General features: G+C 50.0%; 8 protein-coding genes across 8 annotated transcripts; 2 read left to right on the forward strand and 6 right to left on the reverse strand.

The window, feature by feature from the left end:
* Window positions 1-3739: 3739 nt before the first annotated feature.
* Window positions 3740-4447, reverse strand: EI90DRAFT_3159870 (uncharacterized protein; the record flags this gene model as incomplete). Its single annotated transcript, XM_039066252.1, has 2 exons — window positions 3740-4355; window positions 4426-4447. 2 exons carry the CDS (start codon window positions 4445-4447, stop codon window positions 3958-3960), a joined length of 420 nt encoding a protein of 139 aa, XP_038908145.1. The 3' UTR covers window positions 3740-3957.
* Window positions 4448-5330: 883 nt separating this feature from the next.
* On the reverse strand, window positions 5331-6199 carry EI90DRAFT_3137132 (uncharacterized protein; the record flags this gene model as incomplete). Its single annotated transcript, XM_039064831.1, has 2 exons — window positions 5331-6118; window positions 6190-6199. 2 exons carry the CDS (start codon window positions 6197-6199, stop codon window positions 5331-5333), a joined length of 798 nt encoding a protein of 265 aa, XP_038908146.1.
* A 2728-nt stretch (window positions 6200-8927) lies between these two features.
* Window positions 8928-10311, reverse strand: EI90DRAFT_3022885 (uncharacterized protein; the record flags this gene model as incomplete). Its single annotated transcript, XM_039057825.1, has 5 exons — window positions 8928-9281; window positions 9345-9463; window positions 9569-9596; window positions 9689-9710; window positions 9827-10311. The coding sequence occupies 5 exons, from the start codon at window positions 10309-10311 to the stop codon at window positions 8928-8930; spliced, it is 1008 nt and encodes a 335-aa protein (XP_038908147.1).
* A 574-nt stretch (window positions 10312-10885) lies between these two features.
* On the reverse strand, window positions 10886-12077 carry EI90DRAFT_3137134 (uncharacterized protein; the record flags this gene model as incomplete). The annotated part of the gene is made up of 2 exons (XM_039064832.1): window positions 10886-11790; window positions 11852-12077. 2 exons carry the CDS (start codon window positions 12075-12077, stop codon window positions 10886-10888), a joined length of 1131 nt encoding a protein of 376 aa, XP_038908148.1.
* A 2245-nt stretch (window positions 12078-14322) lies between these two features.
* EI90DRAFT_649634 (kinase-like domain-containing protein) lies at window positions 14323-15537 on the forward strand. Its single transcript, XM_039067909.1, has 6 exons — window positions 14323-14436; window positions 14493-14577; window positions 14642-14710; window positions 14767-14956; window positions 15009-15067; window positions 15126-15537. The coding sequence occupies exons 1-6, from the start codon at window positions 14423-14425 to the stop codon at window positions 15453-15455; spliced, it is 747 nt and encodes a 248-aa protein (XP_038908149.1). The 5' UTR covers window positions 14323-14422; the 3' UTR covers window positions 15456-15537.
* Window positions 15457-16326, forward strand: EI90DRAFT_3092965 (uncharacterized protein; the record flags this gene model as incomplete). Its single annotated transcript, XM_039062455.1, is given in 3 exon segments — window positions 15457-15691; window positions 15943-16032; window positions 16043-16326. Coding segments are annotated over 3 exon segments (184 nt in total), but the record flags the coding sequence as incomplete, so codon positions are not given.
* Window positions 16327-16745: 419 nt separating this feature from the next.
* Window positions 16746-17218, reverse strand: EI90DRAFT_3092967 (uncharacterized protein). Its single transcript, XM_039062456.1, has 2 exons — window positions 17024-17218; window positions 16746-16960 (listed from the first exon to the last, which is right to left on the reverse strand). The coding sequence occupies exons 1-2, from the start codon at window positions 17155-17157 to the stop codon at window positions 16792-16794; spliced, it is 303 nt and encodes a 100-aa protein (XP_038908151.1). The 5' UTR covers window positions 17158-17218; the 3' UTR covers window positions 16746-16791.
* Window positions 17219-17226: 8 nt separating this feature from the next.
* EI90DRAFT_2880354 (uncharacterized protein) lies at window positions 17227-17598 on the reverse strand (the record flags this gene model as incomplete). Its single annotated transcript, XM_039053917.1, has 1 exon — window positions 17227-17598. A coding segment is annotated over one exon (372 nt), but the record flags the coding sequence as incomplete, so codon positions are not given.
* Between the last annotated feature and the right edge of the window lie 502 nt (window positions 17599-18100).

An 18100-nucleotide genomic window follows, 5' to 3' on the forward strand; every position in this document is an offset into this window, starting at 1 on the left:
TGCCTGCGCATGATTACAGGAGCATTTCGAACGACCAGCATACAGGCCATGGAGATCGAAGCATCGATCCCACCCATCGACATACTCCTCGAATACCGACTGAAGATGGAGGCAACACGCTTGTCCCGACTCCCGGACGACCACCCAGTCACCAACCGCCTCTACCCGTGGCAGAGGAGATTAACAACACCACACACTGTACCACCACTACCGGTATACGACCCCCACAGAAGATATCGCTCAGACCCAAGGGACACCTTCTCAACGTGCATCACCCGCATCGCGGACCATATGATTCACGGCACAGAGAGGATCCGCCCACACAGCGAAGCCCCATGGCACATTTCGGAATTCGACATCGAAGATCGTATCCAGATCTACCTACCAGAGAACACCGCTGGTGAATCCGCCAAGGAGTCGTGGACAGACGACCACCTGGAATTTACGACGGAAAACGAGGACGACCCAGACTTCCTCTTCGTGTACTCCGACGGATCCAAGTACACAGAAGAAGGACAAAACGCCACAGGATTCGGTGTAGTCGGTTATTCAGCAGGTGTAACGGTATTCGAGAGGAACGGTTCCATGGGTAGCTACGTAGAAGCCTTCGATACAGAAATGATGGGGCTGAGGGCAGCAGCGGAAGAAACACGTCGCTTCATCGAAAACAACCCGGACACCCACAAGCCATCGAACATAGTATTTTACTCAGATAACACGAGCGCGATCGGCCGCATCTTCCAAGGGAAGCCCGGTAAAGCCCAAGAACACGCCCAGACCTTTAGGAAGATAGTGTGCAGACTACTGGACGACAGAGCTGACCTCAAGGTCGCGATAAGTTGGTGCCCAGGCCACTGTGGCATCAAGGGAAACGAGCGGGCGGACGAACTGGCCAAAGAAGGAGCCCGCATTAACCCGGACAGACCCCGCTACCACTCATTATCCTATGTAGAAAGCTTGCATAAGCAGGATATGGAAGAAGAGTGGAAAGAACGTTGGACAAGCACACCCACCCCGATCCGATCAGGATTCCATACGGCAAACCAGATCTCCCCATCAACTAAACCCACCACCAGATTCAAATCGCTGGACCGGAAAACCTTCAGTAGGCTGGTCCAGTTCCGCACCGGCCACGCACACCTGGGCGAATACTATCACCGGTTCGGCATCCACACAGAGAGCAGAGAGTGTCCATGTGGAGCTGCCAACCAGACAAGAGAACATGTCCTTCAGGTATGCCCACAGTTTAAGAAATACAGACACATACTGGGCCGCGGTCGTCAGAGCAGATTTTCGATCCTGATGGGGAAGCCCAAAGGCATTCTTAGACTAGCGGCCTTTATTAAGAAGTCGCGGGTCATCGACAAAAAGAGCGGACAGAGAGCAATGCATAGCGGAGGAACAGGGGACAGGAGCACACAACCAGTAACCACCCGTAGGGAGAGAGGAGTGACATAGACGCCACCACACCCCCACGCATACCCAGACACAGCTTAATCCCAGACATCACAAACCGGAGGATCCCGTCATCCCGACCACACCAACCAGATAACCTACCTTGTATTGACGAGCCCCTCATGTACAGTCAGATGTAAATAACCGGGCTAGCCGCACTGCCACGTACAAACGCGGCCGCGGGGTAACAAAATAGAGTACAACAACAACAACAACAACAACAGCCATGGACGGACCTTCCCGTATCCTGTGCATGCCTTTTAAGCAACTGAGAACTGCCAGATCCGCCCAGCCTCTCACTGCCCCTGCTGCGCATGTCGCATGTAGCAGAGATTCCCAGGCATCAACAGTCGAATAGCAACGTTATGTTTGCAGAGTGCGAGTCAAGTCGACGTTAAATCCAACAGCCCGGGCGTAGCTATTGCGTCATATCCGATAATATTTCAGGCCATAGCGGCGGCCTATGTCGCTCATCCGATTGTCGACCGGCACTCTCGCATGCATCTGTGACTCCTGCGACAGGCACGTCAAACGAGAGACTCACTCACTGCCACCAGCGCCACTGTCAGCATCGTCAGGCCCAGCGGTTCAGCCCCAAATTCACCCTTTGGGGAGACCAACTTACTTTACTGTGCGACAGTCTGGGCTTTGCTGGTGTTGCAAGCGAAATGTCCATTGCTGGTCAGATGAGCAACTTTGCGGATTTCCTGGCTGGAATTATTAATAACACAGGCGAGTTGTAACCTACATGATCAAGCGGTCATTGGTCCTCAAACCCTGGCGAGAAAAGTACAGGGTCGAAAACGGGAAAACGTCACCTGAATTGGATGCTTGGGGGATTATTGCGGAAACGAAGATAACGATTACTGTGCTTTTGTACCCGCTGTCGGCCTCCCCCCGATCTGTCCATCCGCGCTTCTGCCCTGCCAGTATAGTGTTATTGCTCCTTCATGTCCTAGACTGCTTGCCTTCAACCGCTACCTGTGTCCGCCGCCAGCACCCGCTAGTTCCGTACATTCCCTGCTCGCATCTTCTTGCCCACCGCATATCTTCGTCCGCCGATTCTTTGTTTTGTTAATCTTGCCGTGTGGGTCTACCCTCACGCTGAATAGTCAAGCAGCCCTCTGACTGAATCGGTGTTCGTGGCCGTCTTCTTCTCTGCGAATATCCACCTCCCCAAACAGCATGGTCGCTCTGCGGCAACGACTACGAAACAACAATTAGTAAATCGCCGTTGAGCAGTCCTGACATCCTTCGTATCACCTTTGTATCCACCGACTTACAGAGCGGCGGCCACTCTGGGCCGTACTGGGAGTTCCACACCGTGCCAATGATCATCTCCTAGTTGTTCTAAATAGCTTCGTATATTATCGCCTTGACCGTACTTCTAGATATCTTTTACATCAGCAACGCCATCGAAAACCTTCCCTTCGACTCTGACCATCTATTGCTTTTCATACAACAGGGCTCAGCTTCAATCCTCGCCGTCTACCTCTGCCACCACTCCGACTATCGGGTCGAGCTCGCGGACTGCCGTGTCTGGGACGCCCCCATTGGAGTCACCACAGTTCCCTCCCACTCATCTCAACTAGGCCGGTGACAGAGAGGGTGACAGTGAGTGCGTTCCCGTGCCCGTACCAGTTTCGGCTCGTTGGCAATTGCTTTTTTCGGTTCACGACAATTGGGTGCAAGCGTTGTACAACTCCTTCCTGAGGAGGCTGTTAATGCACCTCAGGGATTATTGTTCGAGCCAGTCCGAGATGTACGCATTCACCTAATCCCAGCCAGTATGTGCTTTTTGCAGATGGTGGACAGCGTTCTGGAACATCTCCCGAGCTCGGAGACAATCGTCGGGTCAAGTATTCTACTTCCACTGCACCCTACGGTACGGCACCCATCACACACATCCGGTGTCGATCCAACATGTCGATGAGTACGGGAGGATTGGGTCAAGGCCAATCCTGCCCTCCCCCGACGAATCCTGCAGAACAAATCTTATCTGCTCCGACTCCAGGAATGAGCGCCAACGCATCGCCCACACAAAATCCCTCCCAGCCCAACAAGGTCATCCATCGGTACTGCCCCAACCTCCCCAGCGGCAGCAATCAATTGTACAACCATCCACTCTAGAGGACCCAATGCTAGCTAATGACCCGAACCGCCAAGCGCTTCAAGTGATCCCCTGCGCAAGCTGCAACGCTGGGGAGAGGGACTTCGGAGGCTTCATCGGGTGCGTCATCGTCGCTTTCGTTTAGCCAACCATTCTTACTCACCCTGGGTGATTTTTAAGCCTTCAAGAATCTGGACGGATAAAAGCCTTCAATGTCGGCACCCCCATTGACCACTTTCTCGCATCCTTCCATCTCTCGATCTCGCCTCGCTGATTATACGGACCTTACCGGTATTGGGTGAATACTTTGGTGTGGCTTGTTTGTATGATGGATTGAATGAGATGACGAATGACAATTGTGTTACAGGCACCGTAAGATGTGAGACGATAAGTTATCTCCCTTTCCGAAATGCTCGCCCAACTTCGGACCGTCGTGACCTCTTTCGTTCCTGTCCCTCCTCGCGTATTTCTCGTGCCTTGGCTCGAGGATCGATGACCTCGTAATCATGTTCAGCACGATGCGTCTCAGTCTCGTCATTCTTAGGGAACTCCAGTCGATGGCTCATCCAACCAGCGTCATTATCAACCTCAAGTGCAGCCTCCTCGCCATCCTCACCCGTTTCTTCAGGCTTTGTATCATCTTCACCCACGCGGTTGCTTGAAGGTCCCTCGACACGCGCATCCTTCAGCCTGGCTTTGAGCCGGTCAAGAGCAGCAGGGAGGGCCCTTTCATCCTTTGCTTTTCCTTTTCCTCCAGCAGCCCGTTTTCCCTTTGAGTATTTTGCCAGTTCTTGTTGAAGAAGAGAAGGCCCCGATTTGGTCCTTTTCGATTTGGGTTCATCCTCGGAGTCACGACTCACTCGGCTGTTGCGCACGGGGCATTGCTCTTACTACTGCCTCATCGTGAGGAGCTTGCTCAGGCTGGTCTGGTGATGTAATATGATCTGTCTTTTTTGGGGAACTGGAGATCGTGCGGATCATGCAGAGCGACCAGTACATTTGGCCAAGATGGCAGCGAAAGCGGGAGTTGGCAAAGAACTGCCCAGGAAGCAGAGCGAAGGGCTCAAGAAGTCCCTTCATTCACTCACCGGACGCCGGTCAGAACCTGAGGGATCAGCCGCGGATGGTACATCTTTTGAGCGGGCGAGGGGCGAAGCTTTGGCAGCACCGGGGTGCCGGGTACGAAAGTTCGTGTTCTACTATGCTACCCTTCTGATGAACTCTTAGGAGTTGTTCCGTTCGATCTTGATGTCATTCAAGTCCCCACCCCTACGGCCCTGCCAGTCGCGCCAGTTTCAGGCACGAAAAGGGGAAGAATGTGAGGGTGGGAATGGTGTGGGGAAAGAAACGGTGATTGATGCTAGGAGAGGTGAAAATCAAACGGATTGCGAGAGTCTTTTAATTTGTCCCTACGTAACTTGTGGTCTGATGGTTTTTATAATCTCAAATGTAACGGCGCATCTGAGTCGTATTCGAATGTAAACAACGGTAATAAGACATGAAATAAGAAGCACGGTACATGCATCTATCCAAGATGTGGGAGGAATGAGGTCCAAGATGGGGTCCGGTAAAGATCAGGGGGAGGCGAACGCAGAGAGGTGGTGGGAAGAACAAACAATCCGGGCAGTGACGTAAGAGGCCTCCATGAGTAGCCCACATCTATTAAGTACGGAAGAACAAAATTAGCAGCCTCGCGATGAGCTACACCAAAGACAAAACCGGGTTGTCCTGTAATTTTTTAACTAGAAGCACGGTACATACACAGCTATCCAAAATGCGGGAGGAATGATGACCAAGACGGGGTCTGGTATAGACTAGGCGGAGGTGAACGCAAAGAACTGAAGGTGAGAACAAGCAGGATGACCCGCGCTGCAGCATAAACAAGTGCAAAAACAAGTGCAAAAACTTGAAGTACTGATCCGTCGTTAATCCACGTGATCAAAATTGGAAAGACAGGAGCCACTGTAATGTATATTGCTGAAACCCTCCATAGAATCATCTCCGTGCGTGTCGGAAAGGCAAACGACCATGCAAGGCAATGGATTCCCCCAAAGATCATCCCAGTGGCTATAAATATGGACCCGACTCCCAACCCCTCGGGCTCAGACACCTGCACGAGGGACATCGGATCTGCATCAGTCTCCGTTTTAGGTGTTGGTTTTGTCTCGGAAGGAACGGAAGGGGACTCTCTCGTCACATGGATTGGGAATTGAATGTTGACGGGTTTATGCCACCACAGCACGTAAACAAAGAGACTCAATGCTGCATACGCCAGCGTCATTGTCTCGAGTTGTGATCTGTGCAAATGGCTTGCCCATCGTCCGACATATTGAGTGATGAACCATAGTAGTTGAAGGACAATGATAAATTTCGAAAACACATCCCCTTTACTTTTGTCGAGAATTTCTTTCTTTATTATGGCGGCCTTTCTAGTATTCCCGGTCTTCTCGATTATGCCGGGGTATTGGTACAAGTCGTTCGGGTCCACCGCTATTCCTGTTGATGGGTTGAAACCACCCATGACGATGAAGTATGAATGCGTCGAGGTCCACCCTTGTGACAAGTACAAGTCAGTGCCTCATCCCTTCCTAACTTGAGCATTTCCTCTCAAATTCAGGACACACCTTCAACCATCTTGTATCTTTTTGATATTTTCCAAGACCACAAGAATTGGTGCCATGCAGTCATTAGAATCATCTCCGGTGAAACCAATGAAACCATCATCAAGCCAACGTGCGATGCACCCCCAAGACACCATCATCGTGATTCGGTAGATTTGGGTGCACTGCCGTCCAAATGCAAGCAAAGACGGTAAGGAGACAGCTATATACGATGCCCCACATTGTTCGGCAATTCCGGAGATCGTTGCAACCATCAGATACATTTTGCACGAAATAAGTCATATTGTGAGGGGAGATAGGCGCTGGATAAACACTGTGGACAAGAAGAAAGGTGATAAGAGTAGTTGCCATCAGATCGAGTGTGGGTACAGGTACAAGCACACCAAATACAGGTTGAGTATAAGCTTTATACTGTGGACTGGGGCATGTCCCTATGTTCAGCACTTTATCAGACATGCGACTTCCTCAAGGCAAGCAGGTACATAGATGCATGATTCTAAGGGTTCCGAATTACATACCACAGATCTTCGATGACTAATGATGAAGCAATCCTGGAAGCTGCCAAATTCAATGTGAGGGGCTAGCCGATGAACGGAGATCGGACAACTGCAGTGAATTGAATGGGCTAATACTAGGTCGGGAAATGTCTAACCATTCCGGACTTCCATATATCAGGATATGATAGGTCCCTACGAGCAGGTAAGCACGCAAGTGAAGGCATCATTTTGTAGATCCTGAAGTTTCTCTGAAGTCAAGAAGCTGTGAAAATCATACCATGCGGCTGCGCGCGTAGCCTCGTTCAAATTCAAGCAAATTTCACTTTTGTCTAATTTGTTGCCATTTCGAGTTATCACCTGCCCCATTCGTCCATATCGCCACGCGCGCGCGCCGGCTTGTTTGGGATGCCACTGTAATCAACTTTGAACCCGCCGCTGCTCGAGTTTTTCTCAGGCAGAATGGGGTTGTTTCTGCTTCTATGGCGCAGAACATACGAATCCCCACCGGGCACTGGAAAGGCACAGGACCGAAACCAGGAAGTATGAGAAGCTAGCGCATCATGCAGGTCGGGTTGCAGGAGTGAAGCCACAAGTTGGCCAGGGTACATTGCAAGGTGGACCCCAGCGTTATAATCATAAGTTGAGTCCATCCATACAATGATGTTACCACTTTCGTGGAAGGACCTTCCCATATCCTGTGCGTGCCTTAATCAACTGAGAACTGCCAGATTTGCCCAGCCTCTCACTGCCCCCTGCTGCGCATGTTGCATATAGCAGAGGTTTCCAGGCATTAACGGTCGAATACCAACGACATGTTTGCAGAGTGCGAGTCAAGTCGACGTTAAATCCAACAGCCCGGGTGTAGCGATTGGGCCAGCGATCCATGTCGCCCATCCAATTGTGGACGGATACATCTGTGTCTCCTGCGGCAGGCTCGTAAAACGAGAGACTCATCCACTGCCACCAGCGCCACTATCGGCATCGTCGGTTCAGCCCCAAATCCACCCTTTGGGGAGACCACCCTACTTCAACATGCAACAATCTGGGCTTTGCTGGTGTTGCAAGCGAAGTGTTCGTTGCTGGTCAGATAAGCAACCTTGTGGATTACCTGGCTGGAATCAACGGAGGCGAGTTGTAACCTACATGATCAAGCGGTCATTGGTCCTCGAACCTTGGCGAGGAAAATATGTGCAGTGTCGGAAACGGAAACCGTCACCTTCATTGGACGCTGGGGGATTATTGCGGAAACGAAGACAACCATTACTGTGATCTTGTACCCGCTGTCACGATCGGTCTCTCCCTGACTGTCAATCCGCACTTCTGCCCTCCTTTAACCGCTACCTGTGTCTGCCACTAGCATCCGCTGGTTCCCTGCCCGCATCTTCGAGCCCGGTACTTGTGTTTTTGCCCGCCGCATATCTTCGTCTGCAGATTCTTTATTTCTTTGGGTCAGCCCTTTCGGGTCGCCTCTGTCGTCACTTTACTTGCCCTCCTTTCATTCTGTGTCATCCTTTGTGAGTTTCTTTCGGTCATTTTAACGCCGAAATCTACTTGGTTCCAGTCTTGCCGTGTGGGTCTACCCTCACGCTAAATACTCAAGCAGCCCTCTGACTGAATCACCGTTCGTAGCCGCCTTCTTCTCTGCGAATTCCCACCTCTCTAAACAGCATGGTCCCTCTGCGGCAACGACTACGAACTACAATTAGTAAATCGCCGTTGTGCAGTCCTGCCGGCATCCCTCGTATCATCTTTGTATCCACCGACTTACAGAGGGGCGGCTACTCTAGGCCATACTAGGAATTCCACACCGTGCCAATGATCATCTCCCAGTCGTTCTAAATAGCTTGTATATTATCGCCTTGACCGTACTTCTAGATATCTTTTACATCAGCAACGCCATCGAAACCTTCCCTTCGACTCTGTCCATCTATTGCTTTTCATACAACAAGGCTCAGCTTCAATCCTCGCCGTCTACCTCTGCCACCACACCGACTATCGGGTCGAGCTCGCGGACTGCCGTGTCTGAGACTCCCCCATTGGAGTCACCACAGTTCCCTCCCACTCATCTCGACTAGGGTGGTGACAGAGAGGGTGGCAGAGAGTACGTTCCCGTGCCCGTGTCAGTTTCGGCTCATTGGGAATTTCATTGTCTCTTTTCAGTTCACGACAATTGGGTGAAAGCGTTGTTCAACGAAACGAGAATCCTTCCCGGGGAAGCTATTAATCCACCTCAGGGATTATTGTTCAACCCAGTCCGAGATGTGCGCATTCGCTTAATCCCAGCCAGTATGTGCTTTTTGCAGATGGTGGACAGCGTTCTGGAACATCTCCCGAGCTCAGAGACAATCGTCGGCTCAACATGTTCCACTTCCACTGCACCCTGCGGTACAGCACCCACCACACATATCCGGCGCCGACCCAGCATACCGATGAGTACGGGAAGATTGGGTCGGGGCCAATTCTTCCCTCCCCCGACGAATCTTGCAGAACAAATCTCACCTGCTCCGGCTCCAGGAGCGAGTGCCAACGTATCGCCCACACAAAATCAGCCTCAAGCCAGCGAAATCCCTCCCGGCCCAACAAAGTCATCCATCGGTACTGCCCCAACCTCCCCAGCAGCAACAATCAAAACCATCCACTCTAGAGGACCTTGCTAATGACCGGACCCGCCAAACGCTTCAAGGGCTTGACACTGATTCCCTGTGCAAACTGCGATGTTGGGGAGCCCGTTGGCTGGGGAGCCGAGGGTTGGCGAGACAATTGGCAGAGGCCGACTCTTGCTATTGGGTAGAAGATAATGACGCTGTCTCCTCACATACGAGGACTTCGGAGGCTTCATCGGGTGCATCATCGTCGCTTTCGTTTAGCCAACCATTCTTACTCACCCAGGGTGATTTTTAAGCCTGCAAGAATCTGGACGGATAAAAGCCTTCAACGTCAGCACCCCATTGAACACTTTCTCGCATCCTTCCATCTCTCGATCTCGCCTCGCTGATTATACAGACCTTACTGGTATTGGGTGAATACCTCGGTGTAGCTAGTTTGTAGGATAGATTGAATGAGATGACGAACCACAATTGTGTTACAGGCACCGTGAGACGATGAGTCATCTCCCTTTCCGAAATGCTCGCCCGACTTCGGACCGTCGTGACCTCTTTCGTTCCTGTTCCTCCTCGCGTATTTCTCGCGCCTTGGCTCGAGGATCGATGACCTCGTAATCATGTTCAGCACGATGCGCCCCAGCCTCGTCGTCCTTAGGGAACTCCAGTCGATGGCTCATCCAACTAGTATCATTATCAACCTCAAGTGCAGCCTGCTCGCCATCCTCACCCGTTTCTTTGGGCTTTGCACCCACGCGGTTGCTTGAAGGTCCCTCGACACACGCATCCTTCAGCCTGCCCTTTGAACCGGTCAAGAGCGGCAAGCAAAGTGCTTTCATCCTATGCTTTTCCTTTTCCTCCAGCAACCCGGTTTCCCTTTGAGTTTCTTGTCGAAGAAGAGAAGGCCCCGATTTGGTCCGTTTCGATTTGGGTTCATCCTTGGAGTCACGGATCACTCGGCTGTTGCGCACGGGGCATTGCTCTTGCTGGTACGGTGAAGTAATATGATGAGTCATTCGATTGGGCATCTTTTTTTGGGGAACTGGAAATCGTACGGATCATGCAGAGCAGAGCGACCAGTACATTTGGCCAAGATGGCAGTGAAAGTGGGAGATGGCAAAGAACCGTCCAGGAAGCAGAGCGAAGGGCTCAAGAAGTCCCTTCATTCACTCACTGGACGCCGGTGAGATTAGCCGCAGATGGCGCAGCTTTTGAGCGGGCGAGGGGTGAAGCTTTGGCAGCACCGGGGTGCCAGGTATGAAAGTTCGTGTTCTACTATGCTACCCTTCTGATGAACCCTTAGGAGTTGTTCCGTGCAATCTCGGTGTCATACAAGGCCCCACCCCTACGGCCCTGCCAGTCGCGCCAACCGCGGCAAATTTTAGGTACGAAAAGGGGAAGAATGTGTGGGAATGGTGTGGGGAAAGAAACGGTGTTTAATGCTGGGAGAGGTGAAAATCAAACGGATTGCGAGAGTCTTTTAATTTATCCCCACGTAACTTGTGATCTGATGGTTTTTAATCTGGCGCATCTAGGTCATACTCGAATGTAAACAATGGTAATAAAACATACAAATTGGAATATGAAGCACGGTACATACATCTATCCAAGATGTGGGAGAAATGCGGTCCAAGATGGGGTCTGGTAAAGATCAGGGGGGGGCGAACGCAGAGTGGTGATGGTAAGAACAAGCAAGATAATCCGGGCAATGACGTAAGAGGCTTCCATCAGAAACCCACATACTCTGGCTACGTTAGAGCAAAAATCAACAGCCTGGCGACGAGTTATACAAAAGAAAAAATTTCCAAGAGCAGAACGATAAGTATCGTCTACAGGGAGGAGAGTGATCCGTCGTGTCGACATGTGCAAGGCATAAGGAATAGGGCACGCCACAATAATTATCGCTGAAACCCGCCACAGAATGGTCTCCCTGGGTGTTGGAAAGGGAAATGACCACGCCAAGCAATGAATCCCCCCGAAGATGATGCCCGCGGCTACACTGGCCCAAACAGGGCCATATCCAACGATCTCCGCTAGAGTGAGATTCAGAACTGCCCCCTTCTCCACACTGTGCTCTGGCTGATCGGCATCGACGTCCCTGAAACTCGGAGGATCGAAACAGCCGGAATCTTTCGTCACACGGATCGGGAGTTGGATGAGAGTAGGTTTATGCCACCACAACACATAATCGATGACACTTAGTGTTGCATACGCCAACGTCATTGTCTCGAGTTGTGAACTATGCAAACCGCCTGCCCATCGTCCGATATAATGAATGATAAACCACAGTAGTTGCAGGATAACGATAAATTTCGCAAACCAGTCCCCTTTGCTTCTGTCAAGAATTTCTTCCTTTGCTACTGCGACCTTACCAGCACTCTCAATTATGCCTGGGTATTGCTTGAGGACGTCCAGAGGATTTTCGTTCCTTTTGGGAATCACTGCTCCTATGGATGGGTCGAAGAAGCCACGCATGATGACAAAGAATGAATGCGTATCCGTCCATCCTTGTGAAGAGTAGAGATCAGATTCTTGTCTTGTGTATTTCTGCTCAAATTCAGGGCACACCTTCGATCATCCTGCAGCCTTTTGACACTCTCCGAGCGTCCAAGAGATCTCCCAACGCTCCCCCCAGAAGGACCTCCGGTGCAACCAGTGAAAGAATCATCAAGGGGCCACGGGACGATCCAGGATGTTTGAACAGGGAATAATCAGGCTTTGGTATATCTGGGTGTACGGCCGTCCAAATGCACGCAATAATCGTGAGGAGACAGGTATAGACGATATTCCACATAGTTTGACAATTGCGTAGGTCATTGCAAGCATTAGATATATTTGGCACTGAGAGACTCGTGGTGTTATGAGGGAGGATAGGCATTGCATAAACACCATAGGCAAGAATGGGTACAGGCCAAATTTTATAGGTTGAGTATAAGCTTTATACTGCCCCTATGTTTAATGCTGTGTTAGCCATGCAACTCCCGCGAGGCAAACTGGTATTTGATTCTAGAGATTCCGAATTACATATCCACAGCTCTTTGATGGATCTGCCAAGCTCAATGTGAGGTGCCTAGCCGATGATCAAATGGGCGTCGGACTTAATCTTAACTGCCGTGACTGGGCCCACTTTCATATATCGGCATGTGATAGGTTACGCAAGTGAAGACATCATCACATGGATCCTGAAGCATTTGAAAATCATACCGTGGGGCCATGCGCACGTATCCGACATCGCCAACCCAAGATCGGACAACCCATACGTGACGACTTGAGAGTGGAGCGAGTTTGCAGGATAAATATCCAGAATAAACAACAACAACGCCTCATTCAAATTCAAACAAAACAAATTTCCCTTTAATGCGCACCGGCTTTTTTTTTGCATAGCCGTTGTCATCAACTTTGAACCCCCCTCCCTGATTGCATGCGTTGGAACTTGCGTCACGTCGTAGGAGCAGAAACAATTGATCCCGCCTTTGATCAATTTCCCAGGAACTACCAGAGAAAAACTCGAGCAGCGGGGGAACCCTGGCTGGAATGCAACTTACGAATCCCCGTGGGGGCACTGGATGGAAAGGCAAGGAAGTGTGAGAAGCACATCATGCAATTCGAGAATTAAACACCACAGATATATGCATGTCTTGAACACGTGCCAGCAAAAGTTAATAAATTCACTCCACTCCGTATCCAGACTCCTTCCCAGTCGCTCACATGATTTCTCCGAGGTTTAGCCGCAACTTACGTTGCCCTCCGAAATCTGTCGAGCGACTGGTACAACTTGCAACACGTGATGTTCCCACGCTAAGTTGTAATGAGTTGTACATAGGTTACGGAATATAATTTTTAGTATTTACACATGCGGTCATTGCACTCAACCCAACCCGTGAAGACTAAGGGAGCACATCCAAGGTTATGGAGTCAATATCCGGGTGTGCGCGAAGTTTAACAGTTTATATATTACTTAGTTGCTAGTCACTTGTTTGTGCCCGGTGGCATAAGTGGTATAGCGCGAGCTGAGGCTATGCAGTTTTTTTAAGTGGCACATGTTCGATTCTCACATAGGAAAACTTTTTTTGGGCCCTCCCATGGAATAATTGTGTGAAATGGTTGTTTTCTGTACACTAAGGAGTGAAGGGTATGAAAAAAAAAAGTTTCCCGAGTGAGAATCGAACATGTGCCACTTAAAAAAACTGCATAGCCTCAGCCCGCGCTATACCACTTATGCCACCGGGCACAAACAAGTGACTAGCAACTAAGTAATATATAAACTGTTAAACTTCGCGCACACCCGGATATTGACTCCATAACCTTGGATGTGCTCCCTTAGTCTTCACGGGTTGGGTTGAGTGCAATGACCGCATGTGTAAATACTAAAAATTATATTCCGTAACCTATGTACAACTCATTACAACTTAGCGTGGGAACATCACGTGTTGCAAGTTGTACCAGTCGCTCGACAGATTTCGGAGGGCAACGTAAGTTGCGGCTAAACCTCGGAGAAATCATGTGAGCGACTGGGAAGGAGTCTGCTCCATATCAGTCTCCTGAACTATTCGAGAGAGGTAGTGGTGGAAGCTGGGAGCACATAGTCATACCCTCGCGCTTATCGATATCACTCCGACAGACCCCTCATACAATCCAGTAAAGCCGCATTTGGGCTTCTTCGGCGTATGAAGATAAGGTACCATACTGGATGTGACTCCTGCAGCATCACTTTCTCCCTTGGAGTTTGTGCTAATTCAGGTCTGGCTGGCACTGTTCTCGATCCTGCCTACGATGGGAAGGCCAAACAAAGAGGGCACCAAAAATGCGGTCTTTTTTCGGAGTGTAGCTGGGACAAGCGCCAAGAGCAGTCCTCGGAATAAATACATGATAATAAAGTGGGACAAGTCTACGATTCGGGTATGCTTGTCTGCTTTTGTTCAAGTGATGCCCAAAGTACAAGTGTATGTTCATGAGAGTGATATAATCCGTCGGCTGACTGGCGAACCCACCATTCTTGGTGCCGTTCACACAGGTGATTGGGAGCGTCAAAATTGAATAAGTAATACACCCCTTATGTCCATCCGTGCCCAAGAACACGTTGGAGTACTCAGCACAAGCATCACTGAGTGTCAATAATTATCCTGATGTTCACTCCGGATGCGTCTCAAGAGGTAGAGGCTGTACTTCTCGAAGAACTATCTGCCGTAGATCCACGCAACCTTACAAGTTTGGTCAACGTCGATCTTGATCTCAACTGTAGGAGGGGCTGGGGGGGCTTTGGTGACGTATATTTGGGTGAATATCATAATTCCGTGCGTTCGCTCTTTCTTCGGGGATCAACGTTAGCGCCCACTGACTTTTTACTCTTGCTTTCAGAACGTCTGCGTGAAGGTGCTTAAAGAAGTCCCTGTTATCAGCACAGACTGGCTTGGGAAGTTTATTCGGGTTCGTATCGTTTCCCTCCCTCTCCTTTGCCTTGGCCACAACCTTGCTCCTTTCAGCGGCTCAGACGAGAAGTCAAGGTTTGGCACAACTTGCAGCACGGAAATATCGTAGCATTTCTTGGCTGGACGCTACAGCGCGTTGTTGACGATAAATTACGTGTGAGCCTGATATCGGAGTGGGCTGAAGGTGGGAACGTGAAGGATTTCTTGCGCCGTAATCCACTTGGGGACCGCCCTCATCTCATCAGTTGGTTGCGGATTTTTCAACTCCAAACTCCGTCGCTAATTAAGTCAGTTAGATTCGGGGAGCATGTCAAGGATTGGTTTATGCGGTATAGTCCACGGAGACATCAAACCAGTGCGTTCAACCATAATTTCGTCCCTAGTACTGGTTTATCTACTGGTGACTGCAATAGGAGAATATACTCGTCCTGGGAGCGGATTGTGATGCACAATTATGTGATTTCGGGCTTTCCTCCATCCTCGACGATTTTACAACGCACGCCGAATCATCGAGCGTGATGAGCACTCCTAGGTACGCTTCCCCAGAACTGGTGGAGGCCATCATCACCGGGCGAAATGAAGCCAGCGATATTTGGGCTTTTGGGTGTACAGCTGCAGAGGTGAAAGTTATGCTTAGGAATATGAGCCCGAGGACTGATTTGTGGTTCAGATCCTCACTGACCAGATCCCGTATAAGGCCCGTTCCAGCTTCCTTCGGCCATCTCCAAGGGCCCTCCTTATGAATGGAGCAATGTCGGTTCCGTTGAAAGGTGCCTTTCGGCGTGTTTCGAACCTCGCCCTGAGCTACGACCCAGCGCTGCTGAGCTCAACCATCTGCTTGAGCGGGTGCAGCGAGGGGAAACACTGACCAGCTTACCAATTGGGGAGCTGAGGATTAGCGGGTCGATGAGTACTACCGGTGGAAGGGTAGCGTTCCAATCCCCTTTCATTACGCGTCAGAACAGAGCGGCGTGGCCTCCAGAAACTTTGGAATCCTCACTGCCAGGTGCATCTAAGGAGAGAGAACAGAAGGAAGAGCCAATGGTATGAATTATGATTACCACTTATCTGACTATTTCAACTTATCTTATGGTTCCGCGTCGAACCCGCTGGGTGCCCAGGGTGGCACAAATATTGGTATCGGACCATATCCAACGACAGATGACATACAGCGACCCGCATCACCCACCCAATTGTCGATCCTTGCATACATCGGTGTCTCCCACGCCAGCACGCCGGACCCATCCACTACTGCCAACCCCACTATCAGCACCATCAGTCCCAGCGGGTCAGCCCCGCGTTCACTCGCAGAGCAGCCGCCTTTTATACGCTATTTTCACAACGATCCTGACTTCGTTGGTATTGCAACCGAAATGTCCGTTGCCGGTCAGATAGGCAACTTTGTGAATTATCTGGCTAGAAACGGAGGTGAGTTGTACCCAACATGATGATACGGTTATTTGTCCTCAAACCTTGGTGAGAGAAGTTCGAGAGGAAAGGCAGGGACGAAAACGGAAAAGGTCACCTCTGTTGGATGCTGGAGGCCCAGTGTTATCACGGAAAAGAAGATGACGATTATTGTGCTTTGGTCTTTACCTGGACATAAAGGGGGAGTAGATTCAGATTGGCCAAACCCTCGTTGTCTCTGTACACTTAAATCAGAAGCCCCACGCGTAGGAATAACCTAATACGCCCAGAATCAAACAATCAACTAAATAAACGGTGAAGGATGAGAAGCACGAACCCGGTAAGGCCGGCATTTGGCCTGCCTTGTTGCACCATCTGGGTATTTTTGCCAACAATATTATTCATGCGAGGGGCAGGCTTCCCAGGCATGGTGAGATCCGAGGGAATGGCTTGTATCTGAGTGGCCTAGGGGGAATTGGTTCGGGAGATGGTCTCTTTGCAGCCATCCAAGGACCTCGGCAGTGCAGGGATGCCGGATGCCAAGTGAATCACTATGTGACTTGTGATGTCATGAATTTGAATCTTAATTAACGCAACCGCGCTCATGGTGAGTCATGTTCAATTGTGCTATCCCGCAGTACATAAAACACCCGAAGCGCGGTACATACACAGCTATCCAAAGTGCGGGAGGAATGATGACCAAGACGGGGTTTGGTATAGACTAGGTGGAGGTGAACGCAAAGAACTGAGGGTGAGAACAAGGAGGATGACCCGCGCAACGGCATAAACAAGTAAAAGAAGTACCATTATCATCATACCCAAATCATCATCAACATGATCACTAAGCCATCCGGCCAACGTTATAAAGACAGGAGCGACTGTAATATATACTGCTGAAACTTGCCATAAAATCATCTCCGTGTGGGTCGGAAAGGGGAATGACCATGCAAGGCAATGGATTCCCCCAAAGATCATCCCAGTGGCTATAAATATCGACATGACTTCCATATCCTTGGGCTCAGACACTTGCACGGACATCGGATCTGCATCAGTCTCCGTTTTAGGTGTCGGTTGATCGACATTTGTCTCGGAAGTCGGAGGAACGGAAGGGGACTCTTCCATCACATAGATTGGGAATTGAATGTTAACGGGTTTATGCCACCACAACACATAAAGAAAGACGCATAATGCCGCGTACGCGAGCGTCATTGTCTCCAGTTGCGATCTTTGTAAATGGCTTGCCCACCGTCCGACGTATTGAGTGATAAACCATAGCAGCTGAACGACAATGATAAATTTGGAAAATGGGTCCCCTTTGCTTCTGTCAAGAATTTGTTTCTTTGTTATTGCGGCCTTCCTAGTATTCCCCGTCTTCTCAATTATGGCAGGATATTTCTGCAAGTCATCCACCGGCAATTCCAGTCCCGAGTCGACTCGGAAACCATCTATGACGACAAAGTATGAATGCGTCAGGGTCCACCCTTATGACGAGTAGTGTAGCAGCGGGCATCATCTTCGGGGGGATCCATTGCTTGGCATGGTCATTTCCCTTTCCAACACCCAAGGAGACCCTTCTGTGGCGGATTTCAGCGATAATTATTGTGGCGTGCCCTATTCCTTATGCCTTGCACATGTCGATACGACGGATCACTCTCCTCCCTGCAGACAATATTTATCGTTCTGCTCTTGGAGATTTTCGCTTTACTATAACTCATCGCCAGGCTACTGATGTTTGCTCTTCCGTAGTTGAACTATGTGGGTTACTCATGGAAGCCTCTTACATTATTGCCCGGATTATCTTGTTCTTACCTTCACTTCTTTGCGTTCGCCTCCCCCTGATCTTTACCGGACCCCATCTTGGACCTCATTTCTTCCACATCATGGATAGATGTATGTACCGTGCTTCTTATTTCAATCTGTATGTTTTATTACCGTTGTTTACATTCGAATACGACGCAGATGCGCCGTTACATTTGAGATT

Source organism: Cantharellus anzutake (genome assembly GCF_015039405.1).
Source record: "Cantharellus anzutake strain C23 chromosome Unknown EI90scaffold_180, whole genome shotgun sequence".
NCBI lineage: Eukaryota > Fungi > Basidiomycota > Agaricomycetes > Cantharellales > Hydnaceae > Cantharellus > Cantharellus anzutake.

Bases quoted from the DNA above. Each gene is read 5' to 3' on its own strand.
- EI90DRAFT_3092967 (XM_039062456.1), bottom strand. From the start codon at position 17,157: ATGTCCGTGCAAGTGTCTGAGCCCAAGGATATGGAAGTCATGTCGATA. The intron at 16,961-17,023 runs GCAAGTTTCAGC...CGGATGGCTTAG, and splicing joins CACACGGAGATGATTTTATG to TGATCATGTTGATGATGATT.
- EI90DRAFT_649634 (XM_039067909.1), top strand. The intron at 14,578-14,641 runs GTGCGTTCGCTC...TCTTGCTTTCAG, and splicing joins TGGGTGAATATCATAATTCC to AACGTCTGCGTGAAGGTGCT. The intron at 14,957-15,008 runs GTTGGTTGCGGA...TAAGTCAGTTAG, and splicing joins GGACCGCCCTCATCTCATCA to ATTCGGGGAGCATGTCAAGG.